Consider the following 13,933-nt stretch of genomic DNA (forward strand, 5'->3'; position numbering starts at 1 on the left):
TGTTCTTTTCCCTGGCAAATAAATTACGTTGTATTCATTGATTAGGGCTTGAGGGGGGAAAGGGTTGAATGGTTTTGAACTATTACCTGAACCAGCCAATTCTCCAGCATAGGCTGTCCAAGAGTGTTTCTTTTGCAAATGAAAACGGTAAAAGAGTCTTGCTGCAGCAGATCAAGGGCACACCTCCAGCCTTCAGTTCCTGCAAGCCCACATATAGCAGATGAATGCAATTACATTCTCCTACTTTAGTTCCCCAGGAAAGTACTCTGAACCTTCTGTCTGTCCCAAATCTACTACCAGTGAGCCTAGTTTATAGTATTATGAGAAGAAAAACTTAACCTCAATCCACTTTCTTAATACAATGCATTTTTATACAACTCTGTCAAGTGTCCCTGCTTGCTTTCTCCCGCTGTTAGTGAACTCCAGCCATTATTTTTCCACACACAGTTGCTTCATTTAGGTTGCCCCCCCTTTTTTTGCACGTTTGCTAAAACAAGTTTGTTGTAGAGTGCTGAGAATTTTTAAAGTTTCCTCTGAAGTTGAGCCAGGCAAGTTGGGGTTGACTCCCCTCTGCCATGTAGGCCAGGCACCATCATGGCATCCGTCATCCCTGGCTGTTGTTGGGAGTCTCAACAACATGTACAGAGGCCCACGGGTTTCTGCAGACCTGCTGTAGTTCAAAGAGACCCACTGTCTTGGCCTGCGTGTCGTCTTCACTAAACATGTTTATCTGAAGCCTTTCTAATCTTCTGATAATTTCCACATCCGTTTCTTAATGCGCAGGCATTATCTTCCATAATGCCAATGTCAAGGATGTGATCTGGGCATAATTAGCTTGTTTCCCATTCCACACCAAACATGAAACTGCAGAGCTACGAAACTAGGTATTTCATCAATTTTGGAGCAATACCTACCGAGGGCAAGACACGGCATGATAAAGCCAGTGATATTAACATCACCCTTGGTTGAAGCAGTTTAACTCGGGTAGAGGTGGTAGTTTTGCAGGATAGGTTGAACACAACAAATAATATGTAGTTTAAACAGTGATGGGTATGTGGCAGTCGGTCCTATGGCTCCTAAGCTACTTATACCAGACTTTCAGAATATATATGTGAACTTAAGGTGGCAGTACTTCTCTGCCACTGGCAAAAAGCATGGCTGGCTCTACCCTTAAGCAGTGAGAGAGCCCTGGCTCAGGTATGAGTTTTGACAGAGCTGATCTGACAGAGCCTACTGCCCTCCACTGCAGTGGTGATGCTGTCCCATTGCCAGTGCTGAAATAGGATTCGGGAATCAGTGTGTTTTTACATGGGTAGAATGCTCCCTTTTATTTAAAATGCATCTCTGGGTTATTTGTGGGGCATAGGAATTCGTTCATTATTATTTTTTCAAAATAGAGTCCAGCCCCCAGAAGGTCTGAGGGACAGTGGACCGGCACCCTGGCAGTGTTGATCATCTTCCACCCCACCCCCATGTAATTATGGTGCTTTAAAAAGGGGGGGGTATCTTTCCAGGAGGTACACAATGGTACACAGTATTAGAACGTCTTTTCCCCAAACTGTTCAAAGTATGACACTTACTGTAACGATTTCATGGTGAGTACTGGCACCATTTTTGCTTTAAAAAGAAAGCACTGAAAATAGGGGTTGCTTTTTAAATTAATTGCTTTATTTTTCACTACAGAAAGCAAAGAACTTCCCCTTTCTCCTTACAAATTAAAACTGCCCTCTACTTTTTCCTCAGTATTTCCCGTGAAGAATATTGTTTTCACATCCATGGCGTACATGTGGCAGGCATTTAAAGTACAGTGGTACCTCGGGTTAAGAACTTTATTCGTTCTGGAGGTCTGTTCTCAACCTGAAACTGTTCTTAACCTGAGGTACCGCTTTAGCTAATGGGGCCTCCCGCTGCTGCCACGCTGCCGTTGCACGATTTCTGTTCTCATCCTGAGGTAAAGTTCTTAACCCGAGGTACTATTTCTGGGTTAGCGGAGTCCGTTACCTGAAGCGTCTGTAACCTGAGGTACAGTGGTACATGGTTCCCCCCCCCCAAAGATTCATGGGAGTGGTCAAATGGGAGGTATTCTTTGACAGTGGGTCTGTCTGGTGGCTGCTCCATGTCACTGTTCACTGTTTGTGTGTGTCTGTGAGGAGAATACAGGACACTGCAAAAGACACTAGGGTACACACCCCCAACCTCAGCCCGCCAGATGTGTTGGGACTACAACTCTCATCATCCCTAGCTAACGGGACCAGTGGTTAAGGATGATGGGAGTTGTAGTCCCAAAATATCTGGAGGTCCGAGGTTGGGGATGCCTGCACTAGGATGTTATGAGGGGGCAATAAGCCAGACAGAGAGTGGTCCCTCCCTATAATGTAAATAGAGAGACTTCTGTCCAGGAGATTTCTGTATAATGAACACTATGCTGAGGTGGAAGTGGGGACTAAGTGAGGTTGGAGTGGAACAATGTTTGCATGAACATGACAATGTAAAATATGCTCTCTATTTTATTATTTATTAAAATAATTTATTCAGTTACCCAGAAGAGTTATTAGGCTTTTTTGGCTGTAGAAGTGTTTGGATTTGATATCCCGCTTTATCACTACCTGTAAGCTGTTGTAAGAATATCAAGGTCTTATATATGCAGGTTCTCCATTGGTAGGAGTAAAAAAAACAGAGGCCAACCAGAGACATTTCAGAAGCAAAGCAGCTAGTAAGAGCCAGTGTGGTGTAGTGGTTAAGAGCGGTAGACTCATAATCTGGGGAACCGGGTTCACTTCCCCGCTCCTCCACATGCAGCTGCTGGGTGACCTTGGGCTAGTCACACTTCTTTGAAGTCTCTCAGCCCCACTCACCTCACAGAGTGTTTGTTGTGGGGGAGGAAGGGAAAGGAGAATGTTAGCCGCTTTGAGACTCCTTCGGGTAGTGATAAAGCGGGATATCAAATCCAAACTCTTCTTCTCTTCTTCTAAGCTTGATCTTTATTGAAGCTGTTGCAACAACGGCGTTTTTCAGGGGAAAAGACCCAGAACAATGCCCACATGCTCTTATAAAGACATTTCAAAATCCCTCCTGGAGTCTAGCCCACCCCCCAGAAACCTCACACATACATCACAGAAGAAGGCGGTCTCCAACAGATTTAAACAGGAATCTGAGAAGTTTGTTTTTTCCTTTGAGATGGTGATTTCTAGTTTGAAAAGTTGCTTCCTTACCCCCTCCCTCCTTGCAGAGAAACACTTGGTAAACCTCTGGTCAGTTTTGAGAGTCAAAATGGTGTCAGGAGTCAAATGGTGTGAGGCCTGTCTTCCTGTGCTGCTTCAAGACATGTGGCCTTGTTTTGCTTGGCACACTTATGAACAATTAGTATATATATATTAGTCCATATATATGACCTTGACATTCTTACAACAATATAATAATTGTTATTAATGTACCAAGCAAACACAGGAAAAACAGGCCTCACACCATTTTTCACTCCCAAACTAACTTGTTTCTCTGCAAGGAGGGAGGAGGTGAGCAGCCCTCTGCCTGAGTGATAATCTCTGGCATTCTGATGAGCCATTTCCCATAGATTTGGCCCAGGCTAGAACAAAGGACGGTCATTAGCCCTGCATTAGCCCTGCCTGGCCAAGACAGGAAACCATGAACACTTTTTGTTTTGCTGAAATGTGTGTCTGGGAGGGGTTCAAGGAGCTATTTCAAATATCAAAGCTATTTCCTATATTGTAAGAAGTGGGTCATGAGACCCTTGATCCAACTCCTTAAAATACAATCTGAACCAAATGTGTGAAGCAGTAAAGAGTTTATTGTTTACTCTTGGCGAGGTCCAAAGTAGCTGATGTTCCCTATACTTGAAGCAAAGGTTCCCTCCCTCCTTTCCTCATTGGCTGGGTACTGCAAGGTTTTCCTTCTCCAAATAGCAAAGAAAAGAGGCTGTGGCTGGGAGAAACTTCTTCTTTCCCGCCTGACTTCCGGCTTCACCAGTGGAGATAAAATCGGGGCTTGCAAAGGAGGGAGGGAAGGAAGGAAGTGGGGCTGCTTCGTGCAGATGTGGAGGAGGTGGCTGCTTCCAAATTAAACGGGTTCACTCCCTGGCTCCCACGCGGGGGCTCCGATTGCCGCCCCCGCTACCAAGGGTCGCTGCTGCTGCTGCCGCCGCCGCCAAGATTTCGGGTGAGTGCAAACCACTGGCGGGAAAGGATGGAAGGGGCTTTGCAAGGGGGTGGGGATCCAGGATTAGAAGCCCCGGGATCATGTGGTGTAAATATGTATGTTGTCCTCGAGGTCCAAACACACACAGAACACAGATAGTCTAAGCAAGCAGTGCTCCAAAGTGCTTATCTTGTGAACTTTCCATCTGAGTTGTTTACTTGTGGCAAAAGCTCCTGTCTCCCAAAAGGACAGGAGGGGGAGGTCTCTTCCCCCACTTTTAACCCACCCCACTCCCACCGCATGGAAGGCAGAGGTCTTGTTCATTCACATTCCCAGTAAACCAGGTGTGTATGTATCTGGATAAAGTGAACCAGGCGCTGCATGCAGCTCCTCCCGCTCTCACTTGGCTGCTGCAAGAAAAGGCAGCTGAGGAGGAAACGGGTGGGTTTGAAGGCTCTTTCCTCCTCTATCCCCTGAACAGAGGGTGTTTGCAGGGCAGGAGGACAGAGGAGGCGGCAGTGAGGGCAGAGGAAGCAGTGGGCGGATCCACCGCCTCTCCCAGGAGGTCCAGATGCAAGCAGGGGGGGGGGGCTTCCTTCTCCATGCAAGTGCCACCCATGTATTCAGAGCAGTCCTTTGCTAAAGTTCCATGGGGTCTATTCTCAGGCCCCTACTCTGCATACCATGCCATCCTTAGGAAGGGAGGTGGGACAGGCACATGGGAAGAGTTTCCAAAGGTGTTGGAAGATGGGTGGAGGTTCTTAGAAAGGGGGTTCCCAATAGTGGCTTCTACAGGGGTAGCAGAATATCTTGGGCAGGAGAATCCCTGCAGAGGTTTCTGAGACTCCCTTGCCTTCTTCCTCCCAGGAAGATGCAACTTGGTCTAGCTTCTGCGCTCCTCAGGAAGTGGAACCTGCAAACCTGGTCAGGATGGACTGAGGAAGATGGACAACTGACCTAGTCAAGCTGTCTCCTACATCCCTCCCAACAACCTCCGAGCATCCCCTCCTGGGACCCTAAGAGAAATCTGGTGAGTTCCAGGGCAGAGGAGATGGGGACTTGGATGGACGGATGGCGGAGGGAGAAAGAGGGAAAGATGGAGAGGAGAACCTGGCAGGAAGAAGGAAGGGGTGAGGCCTTATCCAAAGCAGCTCTTTCTTTCTTGAATCCCTTTCATAAAGTAGTGGGGGCAGATTTTCTTCCTCCAGGCTTTTAAATCTCTGGTGTAATTTCCACTGCAGGATTAATTGATGATGATGATAATGATGTTGCACACCAATCCAGAAAAATGGGTGAAGGGGGCTATGGAAATGGTTTCCATCATTATTTATAATTCATATATTTAAATAGTTTCTATTACTTTTATTTTTTTATAGTCAGGGTCAGAGTGATGCACTCCACTAGCATCAAAATACAGTGGATGCATGCACCTCCCCAGTTTGGTGGGGTTATGGGACAAAGGACCCGTTATCATGATACACTATTCCTGTGGCAGGAGGCTCTACACATAGGATTGGGCCAGTGTTATAGGATGAACTGTATTGGTATCCTGAAGCCGGTGTGTCAAGTCTCTTTTAAGTTTTTGGACTATAAAAGAGATATTTTGTTTTTCTTTTATTAGCAGCAGTTTTAGGGAAAGAAGATGTTAGATATGATTTGATTTAAGAATAATATGTTAAGATATGAAGAATAATATGTTAAGATATATTAACAATATGTTTAGAGAGGAAGAATAATATGTTAAGATACGTAGTTTTGTTATCAGCTATATGAAGTTACAATATGATTTGATTTTATCCAAGATAAGAAGTGAAATACTATTGTAAACTAAAAAACAAGATTTTAAGGAGAATTTTTAGTTTTGAAATTTTTAAATGAATTTAATCTTAGAGATATGAAGTTATTAAAGTAAAATTTGGAATAGGAGCCGAAGGAGAGAAAGCAGGGGAAGTCAATAATGATGATTCGAACAAGAAATATTTTTTTTTTGGAACAAGAAGAAAATCGTTGGTGTATTTGTATGTATGTACAGTGGTGGGTAAGTGTTGGGGTTAATGTTGGTGAAGGTGTTGGAGTGTTGTTTGTTATGGAAAAACCAATAAATTCTTATTAAAAAAAGTGTTATAGCACTGTAAAAGACACAGGGTGTTATGAAGGTGCAATAAGCCAGACAGAGTGTGTAAATAGAGAGACATCTATCCAGTGGAACCATGTTTGCATTAACATGATAATGTAAAATATGTTCTCCATTTAAATATTTATTAAAATGATTTATTGAGTTATCCAGACGAGTTACTAGGCTTTTTTGCTGTAAGATACAGTACTTCGTACATTGTAAGAAGTGGGTCATGAGACCCTTGATCCCACTCCTTAAAATATAATCTGAACAAAATCGGTGAAGCAGCAAAGAGTTTATTGAGTACTATACGTTCTTGCAAGAGTGAGGGTCCAAAGTAGCTGATGTTCCCTATACTCAAAGCAAAGGTTCCCTCCCTCGTCTCTCCATTGGCTGGGTACTGCAAGGTTTTCCTTCCCACAATTATCAAAGAAAGAAAGAGAAACTTCTCCTTCCTCGCCAGAGTCGCCTGACTTCCGGCTTCACCAGCAGAGATAAAATTGGGGTTTGCAAAGGAGGGAGGGAATGGGGCTGCTTTCTGCATATGCTGCTTTGTGCAGATGCGGCTGCTTCCTAATTAAGCCTCCTAATTAAGCGGGGTCACTCCCTGCCTGCCGCACGGGGGCTCTGATTACCGCCCTGGCTGCCCAGGGTTGCTGCTGCTGCCACTGCCAGGATTTTGGGTGAGTGCAATGCCAGTGGCGGGGAAGGGGGGAAGGGGCTTTGCAAGGAGGTGGGTGTCTGGGAGAGAACCCCTGGGACGGGGAGTGGCAGCCTGCACAAGTTCTGGGCAGGGAGAATAAGAGAATGGAGGAAAGGGAGCTGTTTTTTTTTTAATGGGGGCCTTGAAGGTGGAGCAATATATACTGTATATACTTGAGTATAAGCCTAGTTTTTCAGCACATTTTTTGTGCTGAAAAAGCTGCCCTCGGCTTATACTCGAGTGAGGCGGGCGGTGGGGGCGGCGAGAAAGAAGCCCTTTCTCTCCGCTCGTGCCACCACCCGCTCTCCCCAGTCAACCATTCCTTAAGAAGCGTACAAGAACGGTGGTTCTTTACTCTCCTCAGGCAGCTTGTTCCATTCCTGAACTGCTCACATAAATGCAAACTTGGCAAAGGAGGAAGAGGAAGGAGCAGCCCAAAGGGCTGCTTTTGGGCTGCTCGTTCCTCCTCCTTCTCCACAGCGGCAAAGGTGAACTGGCTTATACTTGAGTCAATAAGCTTTCCCAGGTTTTTGTGGGAAAATTAGGTGCCTCGGTTTATATTCGGGTCGGCTTATATTCGGGTATATACGATATATATATATATATATATATATATATAAGCAATAGTGTGGGAGGTGGTTGGTTGGGAGAGTTCCGTTATAAAGATGGCGGGGTTGCAGCCACCGTCAAAAGTTTATACGATCTACTCAGTTTTTTGGGTTTTTTTAATCGTTGCTTATCAAATGGCTGTTTGCAACCGGTATCACAAAGCAGCATTCAGAAACTGAGTGTTCCACTGGTCTAAGACGTGCTCATAATAATAATAATAATAATAATAATTTATTATTTATACCCCGCCCATCTGGCCGGGTCTCCCCAGCCACTCTGGGCGGCCTCCAACAAATATCAAAATACAATACAGAGTCACAAATTAAAAACTTCCCTAAACAGGGCTGCCTTTAGGTGTTTTCTGAATGTCAGGTAGTTGTTTATTCCCTTGACTTCTGACGGGAGGGCGTTCCACAGGGCGGGCGCCACTACCGAGAAGGCCCTCTGCCTGGTTCCCTGTAGTTTTGCTGCTCGCAGTGAGGGAACCGCCAGAAGGCCCTCGGCGCTGGATCTGTGTCCGGGCTGAATGATGGGGGTGGAGACGCTCCTTCAGGTATACAGGACCGAGGCCGTTTAGGGCTTTAAAGGTCAACACCAACACTTTGAATTGTGCTCGGAAACGTACTGGGAGCCAGTGCAGATCTCTCAGGACCGGTGTTATGTGGTCCCGGCGGCCACTCCCAGTCACCAGTCTAGCTGCCGCATTCTGGATTAATTGCAGTTTCCGGGTCACCTTCAAAGGTAGCCCCACGTAGAGCGCATTGCAGTAGTCCAAGCGGGAGATAACCAGAGCATGCACCACTCTGACAAGACAGTCTGCGGGCAGGTAGGGTCTCAGCCTGCGTACCAGATGGAGCTGGTAGACAGCCGCCCTGGACACAGAATTAACCTGCGCTTCCATGGACAGCTGTGAGTCCAAAATGACTCCCAGGCTGCGCACCTGGTCCTTCAGGGGCACAGTTACCCCATTCAGGACCAGGGAGTCCCCCACACCCGCCCGCCTCCTGACCCCCAAAAACAGTACTTCTGTCTTGTCAGGATTCAACCTCAATCTGTTAGCCGCCATCCATCCTCCAACAGCCTCCAGGCACTCACACAGGACCTTCACCGCCTTCACTGGTTCTGATTTAAAAGAGAGGTAGAGCTGGGTGTCATCTGCATATTGATGAACACCCAACCCAAACCCCCTGATGATCTCTCCCAGCGGCTTCATGTAGATATTAAAAAGCATGGGGGAGAGGACAGAACCCTGAGGCACCCCACAAGTGAGAGCCCAGGGGTCTGAACACTCATCCCCCACCACCACTTTCTGAACACGGCCCAGGAGGAAAGAGCGGAACCACTGTATAACAGTGCCCCCAGCTCCCAACCCCTCTAGCCGGTCCAGATTGCTCAAAATCTTGGCAAATATAATAGAGACATGCCTGGCACAGGGATGAAAAGGGGGGCCGTCTTCTCCTAGAGTACCGGCGGGCTGATTTCTCTGTGCTGAAGCTGGGTGCCAGGCGCTCCTAAACAAAAGCCACTTGATCCCAGCTGAAGCATTTCTGCTATAGTTCACTCTGGAGCTGTTTCCTACAGCCATACAGGCACTATTCTGCCTCTTGGTGTTTGCTGTTGTGTGTGGCATTACTTTTAGAAGACTATTGGGGGTGGGATGCTCAGATTAGCTGGCCGTAAATGGGGCTGTGTCAGGGACTTAGTTGGCATTAAGTGAACTTGCAAAGAGAGCTTCGGTTTGTATATAGGCTACTGAAGCAGCATCTGCATTGGGGTATACAGTACCCATGTATATTGTTTGGGACTGTGTTGTTTGGTAGTGGAGAATAAAATACAGGGCTTTCAGAAAGGTGTCGAACGGCCTTATTTGCACATCGTTACCTTATCCGTACCAGTTTCAGTGCTGGGTTTCAGTATTCTCAGAACTGGGTTGGTGGGATGCTGAATATATCTTAAGTACATGCAAAGTCTGTATAAAATGCTTATAAATTTGTGGGTGCTTTTTCTTTAAAAGGGTAAAATTTCTTACCTTTGTGACTTTAAATATCTGTACAGACCTGAAAATGAATACCTAAAAATGCTAAGCTTTGTGTAGCTGATGAATGTTTTTGCTCATGAGAAAGATGCAATGGTTTGCAATGGGATTCTCCTCCAAGGAAGTGTGCATACAGGCCAAGAATCTTTCGTGGTCTCAACTTCACATAAATTTAAACTTCTTAAAAGCATCATGGTTTACCTTCATTTACCTTGAAGTGGTTTTGATTCAACTACAGACATTCTGGACATTTTGACACCTGCAAATGAGCATCATGTACCTCTTTGCCAGTAGAATTTGGCGCCTATTGTAAGTGTTGATCAAAAGGAAATAGTAAATTATGTGGTCAGCCTTTTTTCTTTTAAAAAAAGCATGCATCCTATAGAAAATGCTAGAAAAGAGAACAAGTTGGTTTTGTAATAATGGAATAAACCAACTAACTGAATTTCATGATACTTTACTGCCCATACTTAAAAAAGAATCCCTCAGGATCTTTTCCAGCACACCTAGTTTGAAGGCAAATTCACTGCTTTACTCGCTTGGTTGCTCTTGAACATGAAGGTGCTATGTCTTTTGCTTGTCAAATCCTAAATGTCAAAAATGGCACAACACCTTTATTATGTTGTACCTAGGCCTCTTCCAGAGAAATTGAGATTTATGGCATACGACTAATTTATCCCTCTGTTATATATCAAGAATTTCAGGTATTTGACAGCATATCCCTTCAGTTATGGTGGTTGAGTACTTTCATAATTTTCCTTATTTAACAGTTTCTTGTTTTCCTTGTCTGCACTCCCTTTTATCATATTTGGACTATAACTTGTTTCCCTGTTTCTCATTTTAACTGGTTTGGTCAGTCATTTGCTGACCATTAGTTGACTGTATTCCCCTTTTGGGCAAAATCAATGCCACCTTCATTGTAGGTCAAACTGCTGTTATCTCTGTGATCCTTATTTTTCCAGGAGTCCCATTTCAGATGAAAGAATGACATCTTTGTTAAAAACACACACACACACACAAGCTTCAAATGGCATATTGCCCACAAACTGGTGTACTGGTAAATTAAAGTTTATACTTTAACGCAGGGCTCTTTTCAGACCACTTTCAGATAATAAAATGCAATCACATATCAAGGAGAGGTAGCGAGTAAGAGCTGTGACTCTTCAGCCTGTGTTTTTTATTCATCATATAAGGCAGGCAGGTGTAATTTAGGTGTCTAAAAGTGACGCTGTATGCTTTTGAATGGCGAAATTGCATAAATGCACTGTGCACTTCGACTCAGAAGGTTACAGTTCTTTTCTTTTCTTTATTTAGGTCTACGGGGCCTATCTGAATCCAGCTCAAAGAGAAGAATGGTGGCTGCGGGAAGCATCTATGTGGACCCTTTCCTCCATCACCACTATGGGGAAGAGAAGCAGAGCTAGGGGTCCACTTTCAAAATTGAATGGGGTGTGCGCACTGCACTGCACTGCACTGTTTCCTCCCATTTCAAGCTCTTTAAAGGTTTTTTTAAATGGCTGACAGGAAAAAACCATCTGGAGCTCAGTTCCGCAAACGAAAGGCAGAAAGAGCCAAGGAAGACGCCAAGCAAGAGGCGTTCTTCCGGAAATACCTTTGTAAAACAAGTAGAGAACAAGAAGATGACAGTACCATTTGTGAAACTACCACTGAGGAAACTGCTAGTACAAGTGGTATTGGTCTTACTACAAGTGGTATTACATCTGAGGACAAAGTCTCACAGTCTGGAGATATTCCAGTGGAACACACAGAGGAAACCGAGGATTTTGAGGAAACTGAGAGTACTGCAATTACTACAAAACACGTTGGTATTGTGCCTAGCTTGGATTACAGTGACCCTGCTAACTGGCCTAACTGTTGCAGTGAAAATTTGCAACAGCTTATTGTTCAGCATGGCCCACGGCAGATTGTATCATATAAATTTCCAAAAGACTCCCAAAAAAGAAAATTATCTCCTGTCTATTACAAGAGGAAACTGGTAAATGGTGAAGAAATGCCCCGTCATTGGCTGATATATTCCACCTCAAAAGATGTGTTTTTTTGTTTTTGCTGTAGGCTGTTCAGCAAAAGAGATGGTAGAGCAACAGCTTTAGAAGACCCAGGTTCAAAAGACTGGAAGAACATTGGAGCAATACTGTCGGCACATGAGAGGAGTACTCTCCATATACACTGTTACCACGCATGGAGAGATCTTGAATTGCGCTTACAGAAAGGAAAAACAACTGATAATATCAACCAACAGAAAATAAAGGAAGAAGAGCAATATTGGCGACAAGTCTTGGAACGCTTGATTGCTACGGTCAGATTTCTTGGCATGCAAAACATGGCATTTCGTGGTACAACTGAAAAGTTGTACAGTGAGAACAATGGAAATTTCTTGAAGCTTGTTGAATTTTTGGCTCTCTTTGACCCTGTCATGACTGAACATGTGCGAAGAGTTAAAGATGAAGAAACTAAGGTTCACTACTTAGGAAAAGAGATCCAAAATGAGCTTATAGAGCTTCTAGCAACTTCCATAAAACAGAACATTTTAGCACGTATAAACTCCGCCAAATACTACTCAGTTATTTTGGACTGTACACCTGATGTTAGTCATACTGAACAAGTGACTATGATTGTACGTTTTGTCAATGTTATCATACCATCAAATACTGAAACATCTGAGCCTGAGGTTACAATAAAAGAACATTTCTTGGGATTTGTTCCTCTAAAGAAGACAACTGGTGCCTTTATGGCAGAAACTCTTCTTGGGCTGCTTGAGCAAATGGGATTACCACTTGAGAATCTGCGTGGTCAAGGTTATGATAATGGGAGTAACATGAGAGGTAAAGAACATGGAGTACAAAAGAGAGTTCTTGATATAAATCCACGTGCCTTTTTTGTGCCCTGCAGTGCGCACTCTCTCAATTTGGTTGTCAGTGATGCTGCTAAGAGTTGCCGGGAAGCAACAGACTTCTTCATGTTGGTTCAACAGATCTATAATTATTTCTCTGCATCAACTCAGGATTGGCAAATACTAACTAGCCATGTACCTACCATTACTGCTACGCCTTTGAGTCAAACAAGATGGGAGAGTCAGATTGATGCTTTGAAACCACTGAGATATCATCTTGGTAGTATATATGATGCTTTGATGGAGATCTATAATGAACCACACCCAGATAAAACAAGTGAATCTCTTGTTACAGCTAAGGATCTTGCTGAAGGCATTAGTAAGTTCAAGTTTGTGGTATCCCTTGTTGTATGGTACGACATGCTTTTTGAAATAAATCTGACAAGCAAACAACTACAAAATAAGGAAACTGGTTTAAGTTCAGCTACAAGTCAGTTACAAGTAACCAAGAATTATCTTGTGGGCTCTAGGTGTGATGATGGTTTTGAACGTGTTTTGATAGATGCTACTGTGATTGCAAAGGAGTTAGAAATATCACCAAACTTTGAGACAGAACAATTTAGACAAAGGAGAAAGAAAAAACAGTTTGGGTATGAGGCGCCAGATGAGACACCACAAGATCCAAAGCAAAAATTCAAAGTGGATTTCTATTATGCTATTTTAGATATGGCCATTCAATGTGTTGAAGAGAGATTCCAACAACTACAACACTATAATTCCATATTTGGCTTCCTGTATGATATATACAGCATCAACAAAAAATGTACTGAAGATGTGCAAAAGGCCTGCAAGACATTGGAGCAGTCATTGACACACAATGAAAACAAAGATATTGATGCTGAAGATCTGTGCTGTGAACTTCAAGCAGTTGCTCGAAGGCTTCCAGAGTCTATGCCACCACAAAAAGTACTTCTCTTCATACTACAACACAAACTCCAGAATATTGTGCCTAATGTTTTTGTTTCTCTTAGGATCCTTCTCACACTTCCAGTGTCAGTGGCAAGTGGTGAATGCAGTTTTTCAAAACTCAAACTTATAAAAACATACATACGCTCAACTATGCTCCAAAACAGACTAGATGGTTTGGCAACTATATCAATCGAACATGCTGAAGCATCAGCGCTTGACCTGAAGGAACTGTTAACAAAATTTGCAAAGGAAAAGGCACGTAAAATAAGATTTTGATTTGCTTGAAATTGAAACATTAGATAGAGACTTAAATTTCAGCATCACATTTAACATTTTTCAAAGTGATTTCTGTGCTAAAACTGTGTTCTGTTTGAGAAAATAAATCAGAAATTGTTTGATGACTTGTTTTCAAAAATTTTAAAAAATAAATTAACAATTTCAAATTCTGTGCTTTTCATTCTTCCTATAATACATCTGTGTTTGAAATATGATTGGCCC

The 13,933-nt window shown here is 43.7% G+C and overlaps 1 protein-coding gene across 1 annotated transcript; it reads left to right on the forward strand.

Annotated features, from left to right (window-relative positions):
* The first annotated feature begins 5,104 nt into the window (after positions 1-5,104).
* On the forward strand, positions 5,105-13,729 carry LOC117042089 (zinc finger MYM-type protein 1-like). The gene is made up of 2 exons (XM_033141562.1): positions 5,105-5,182; positions 10,930-13,729. Exon 2 carries the CDS (start codon positions 11,129-11,131, stop codon positions 13,709-13,711), a length of 2,583 nt encoding a protein of 860 aa, XP_032997453.1. The 5' UTR covers positions 5,105-5,182; positions 10,930-11,128; the 3' UTR covers positions 13,712-13,729.
* Positions 13,730-13,933: the final 204 nt, after the last annotated feature.

Source organism: Lacerta agilis, chromosome 2, assembly GCF_009819535.1.
Source record: "Lacerta agilis isolate rLacAgi1 chromosome 2, rLacAgi1.pri, whole genome shotgun sequence".
NCBI lineage: Eukaryota > Metazoa > Chordata > Lepidosauria > Squamata > Lacertidae > Lacerta > Lacerta agilis.

Excerpts from the sequence above, each read along its gene's own strand:
- LOC117042089 (XM_033141562.1), top strand. The coding sequence starts at position 11,129 with ATGGCTGACAGGAAAAAACCATCTGGAGCTCAGTTCCGCAAACGAAAG.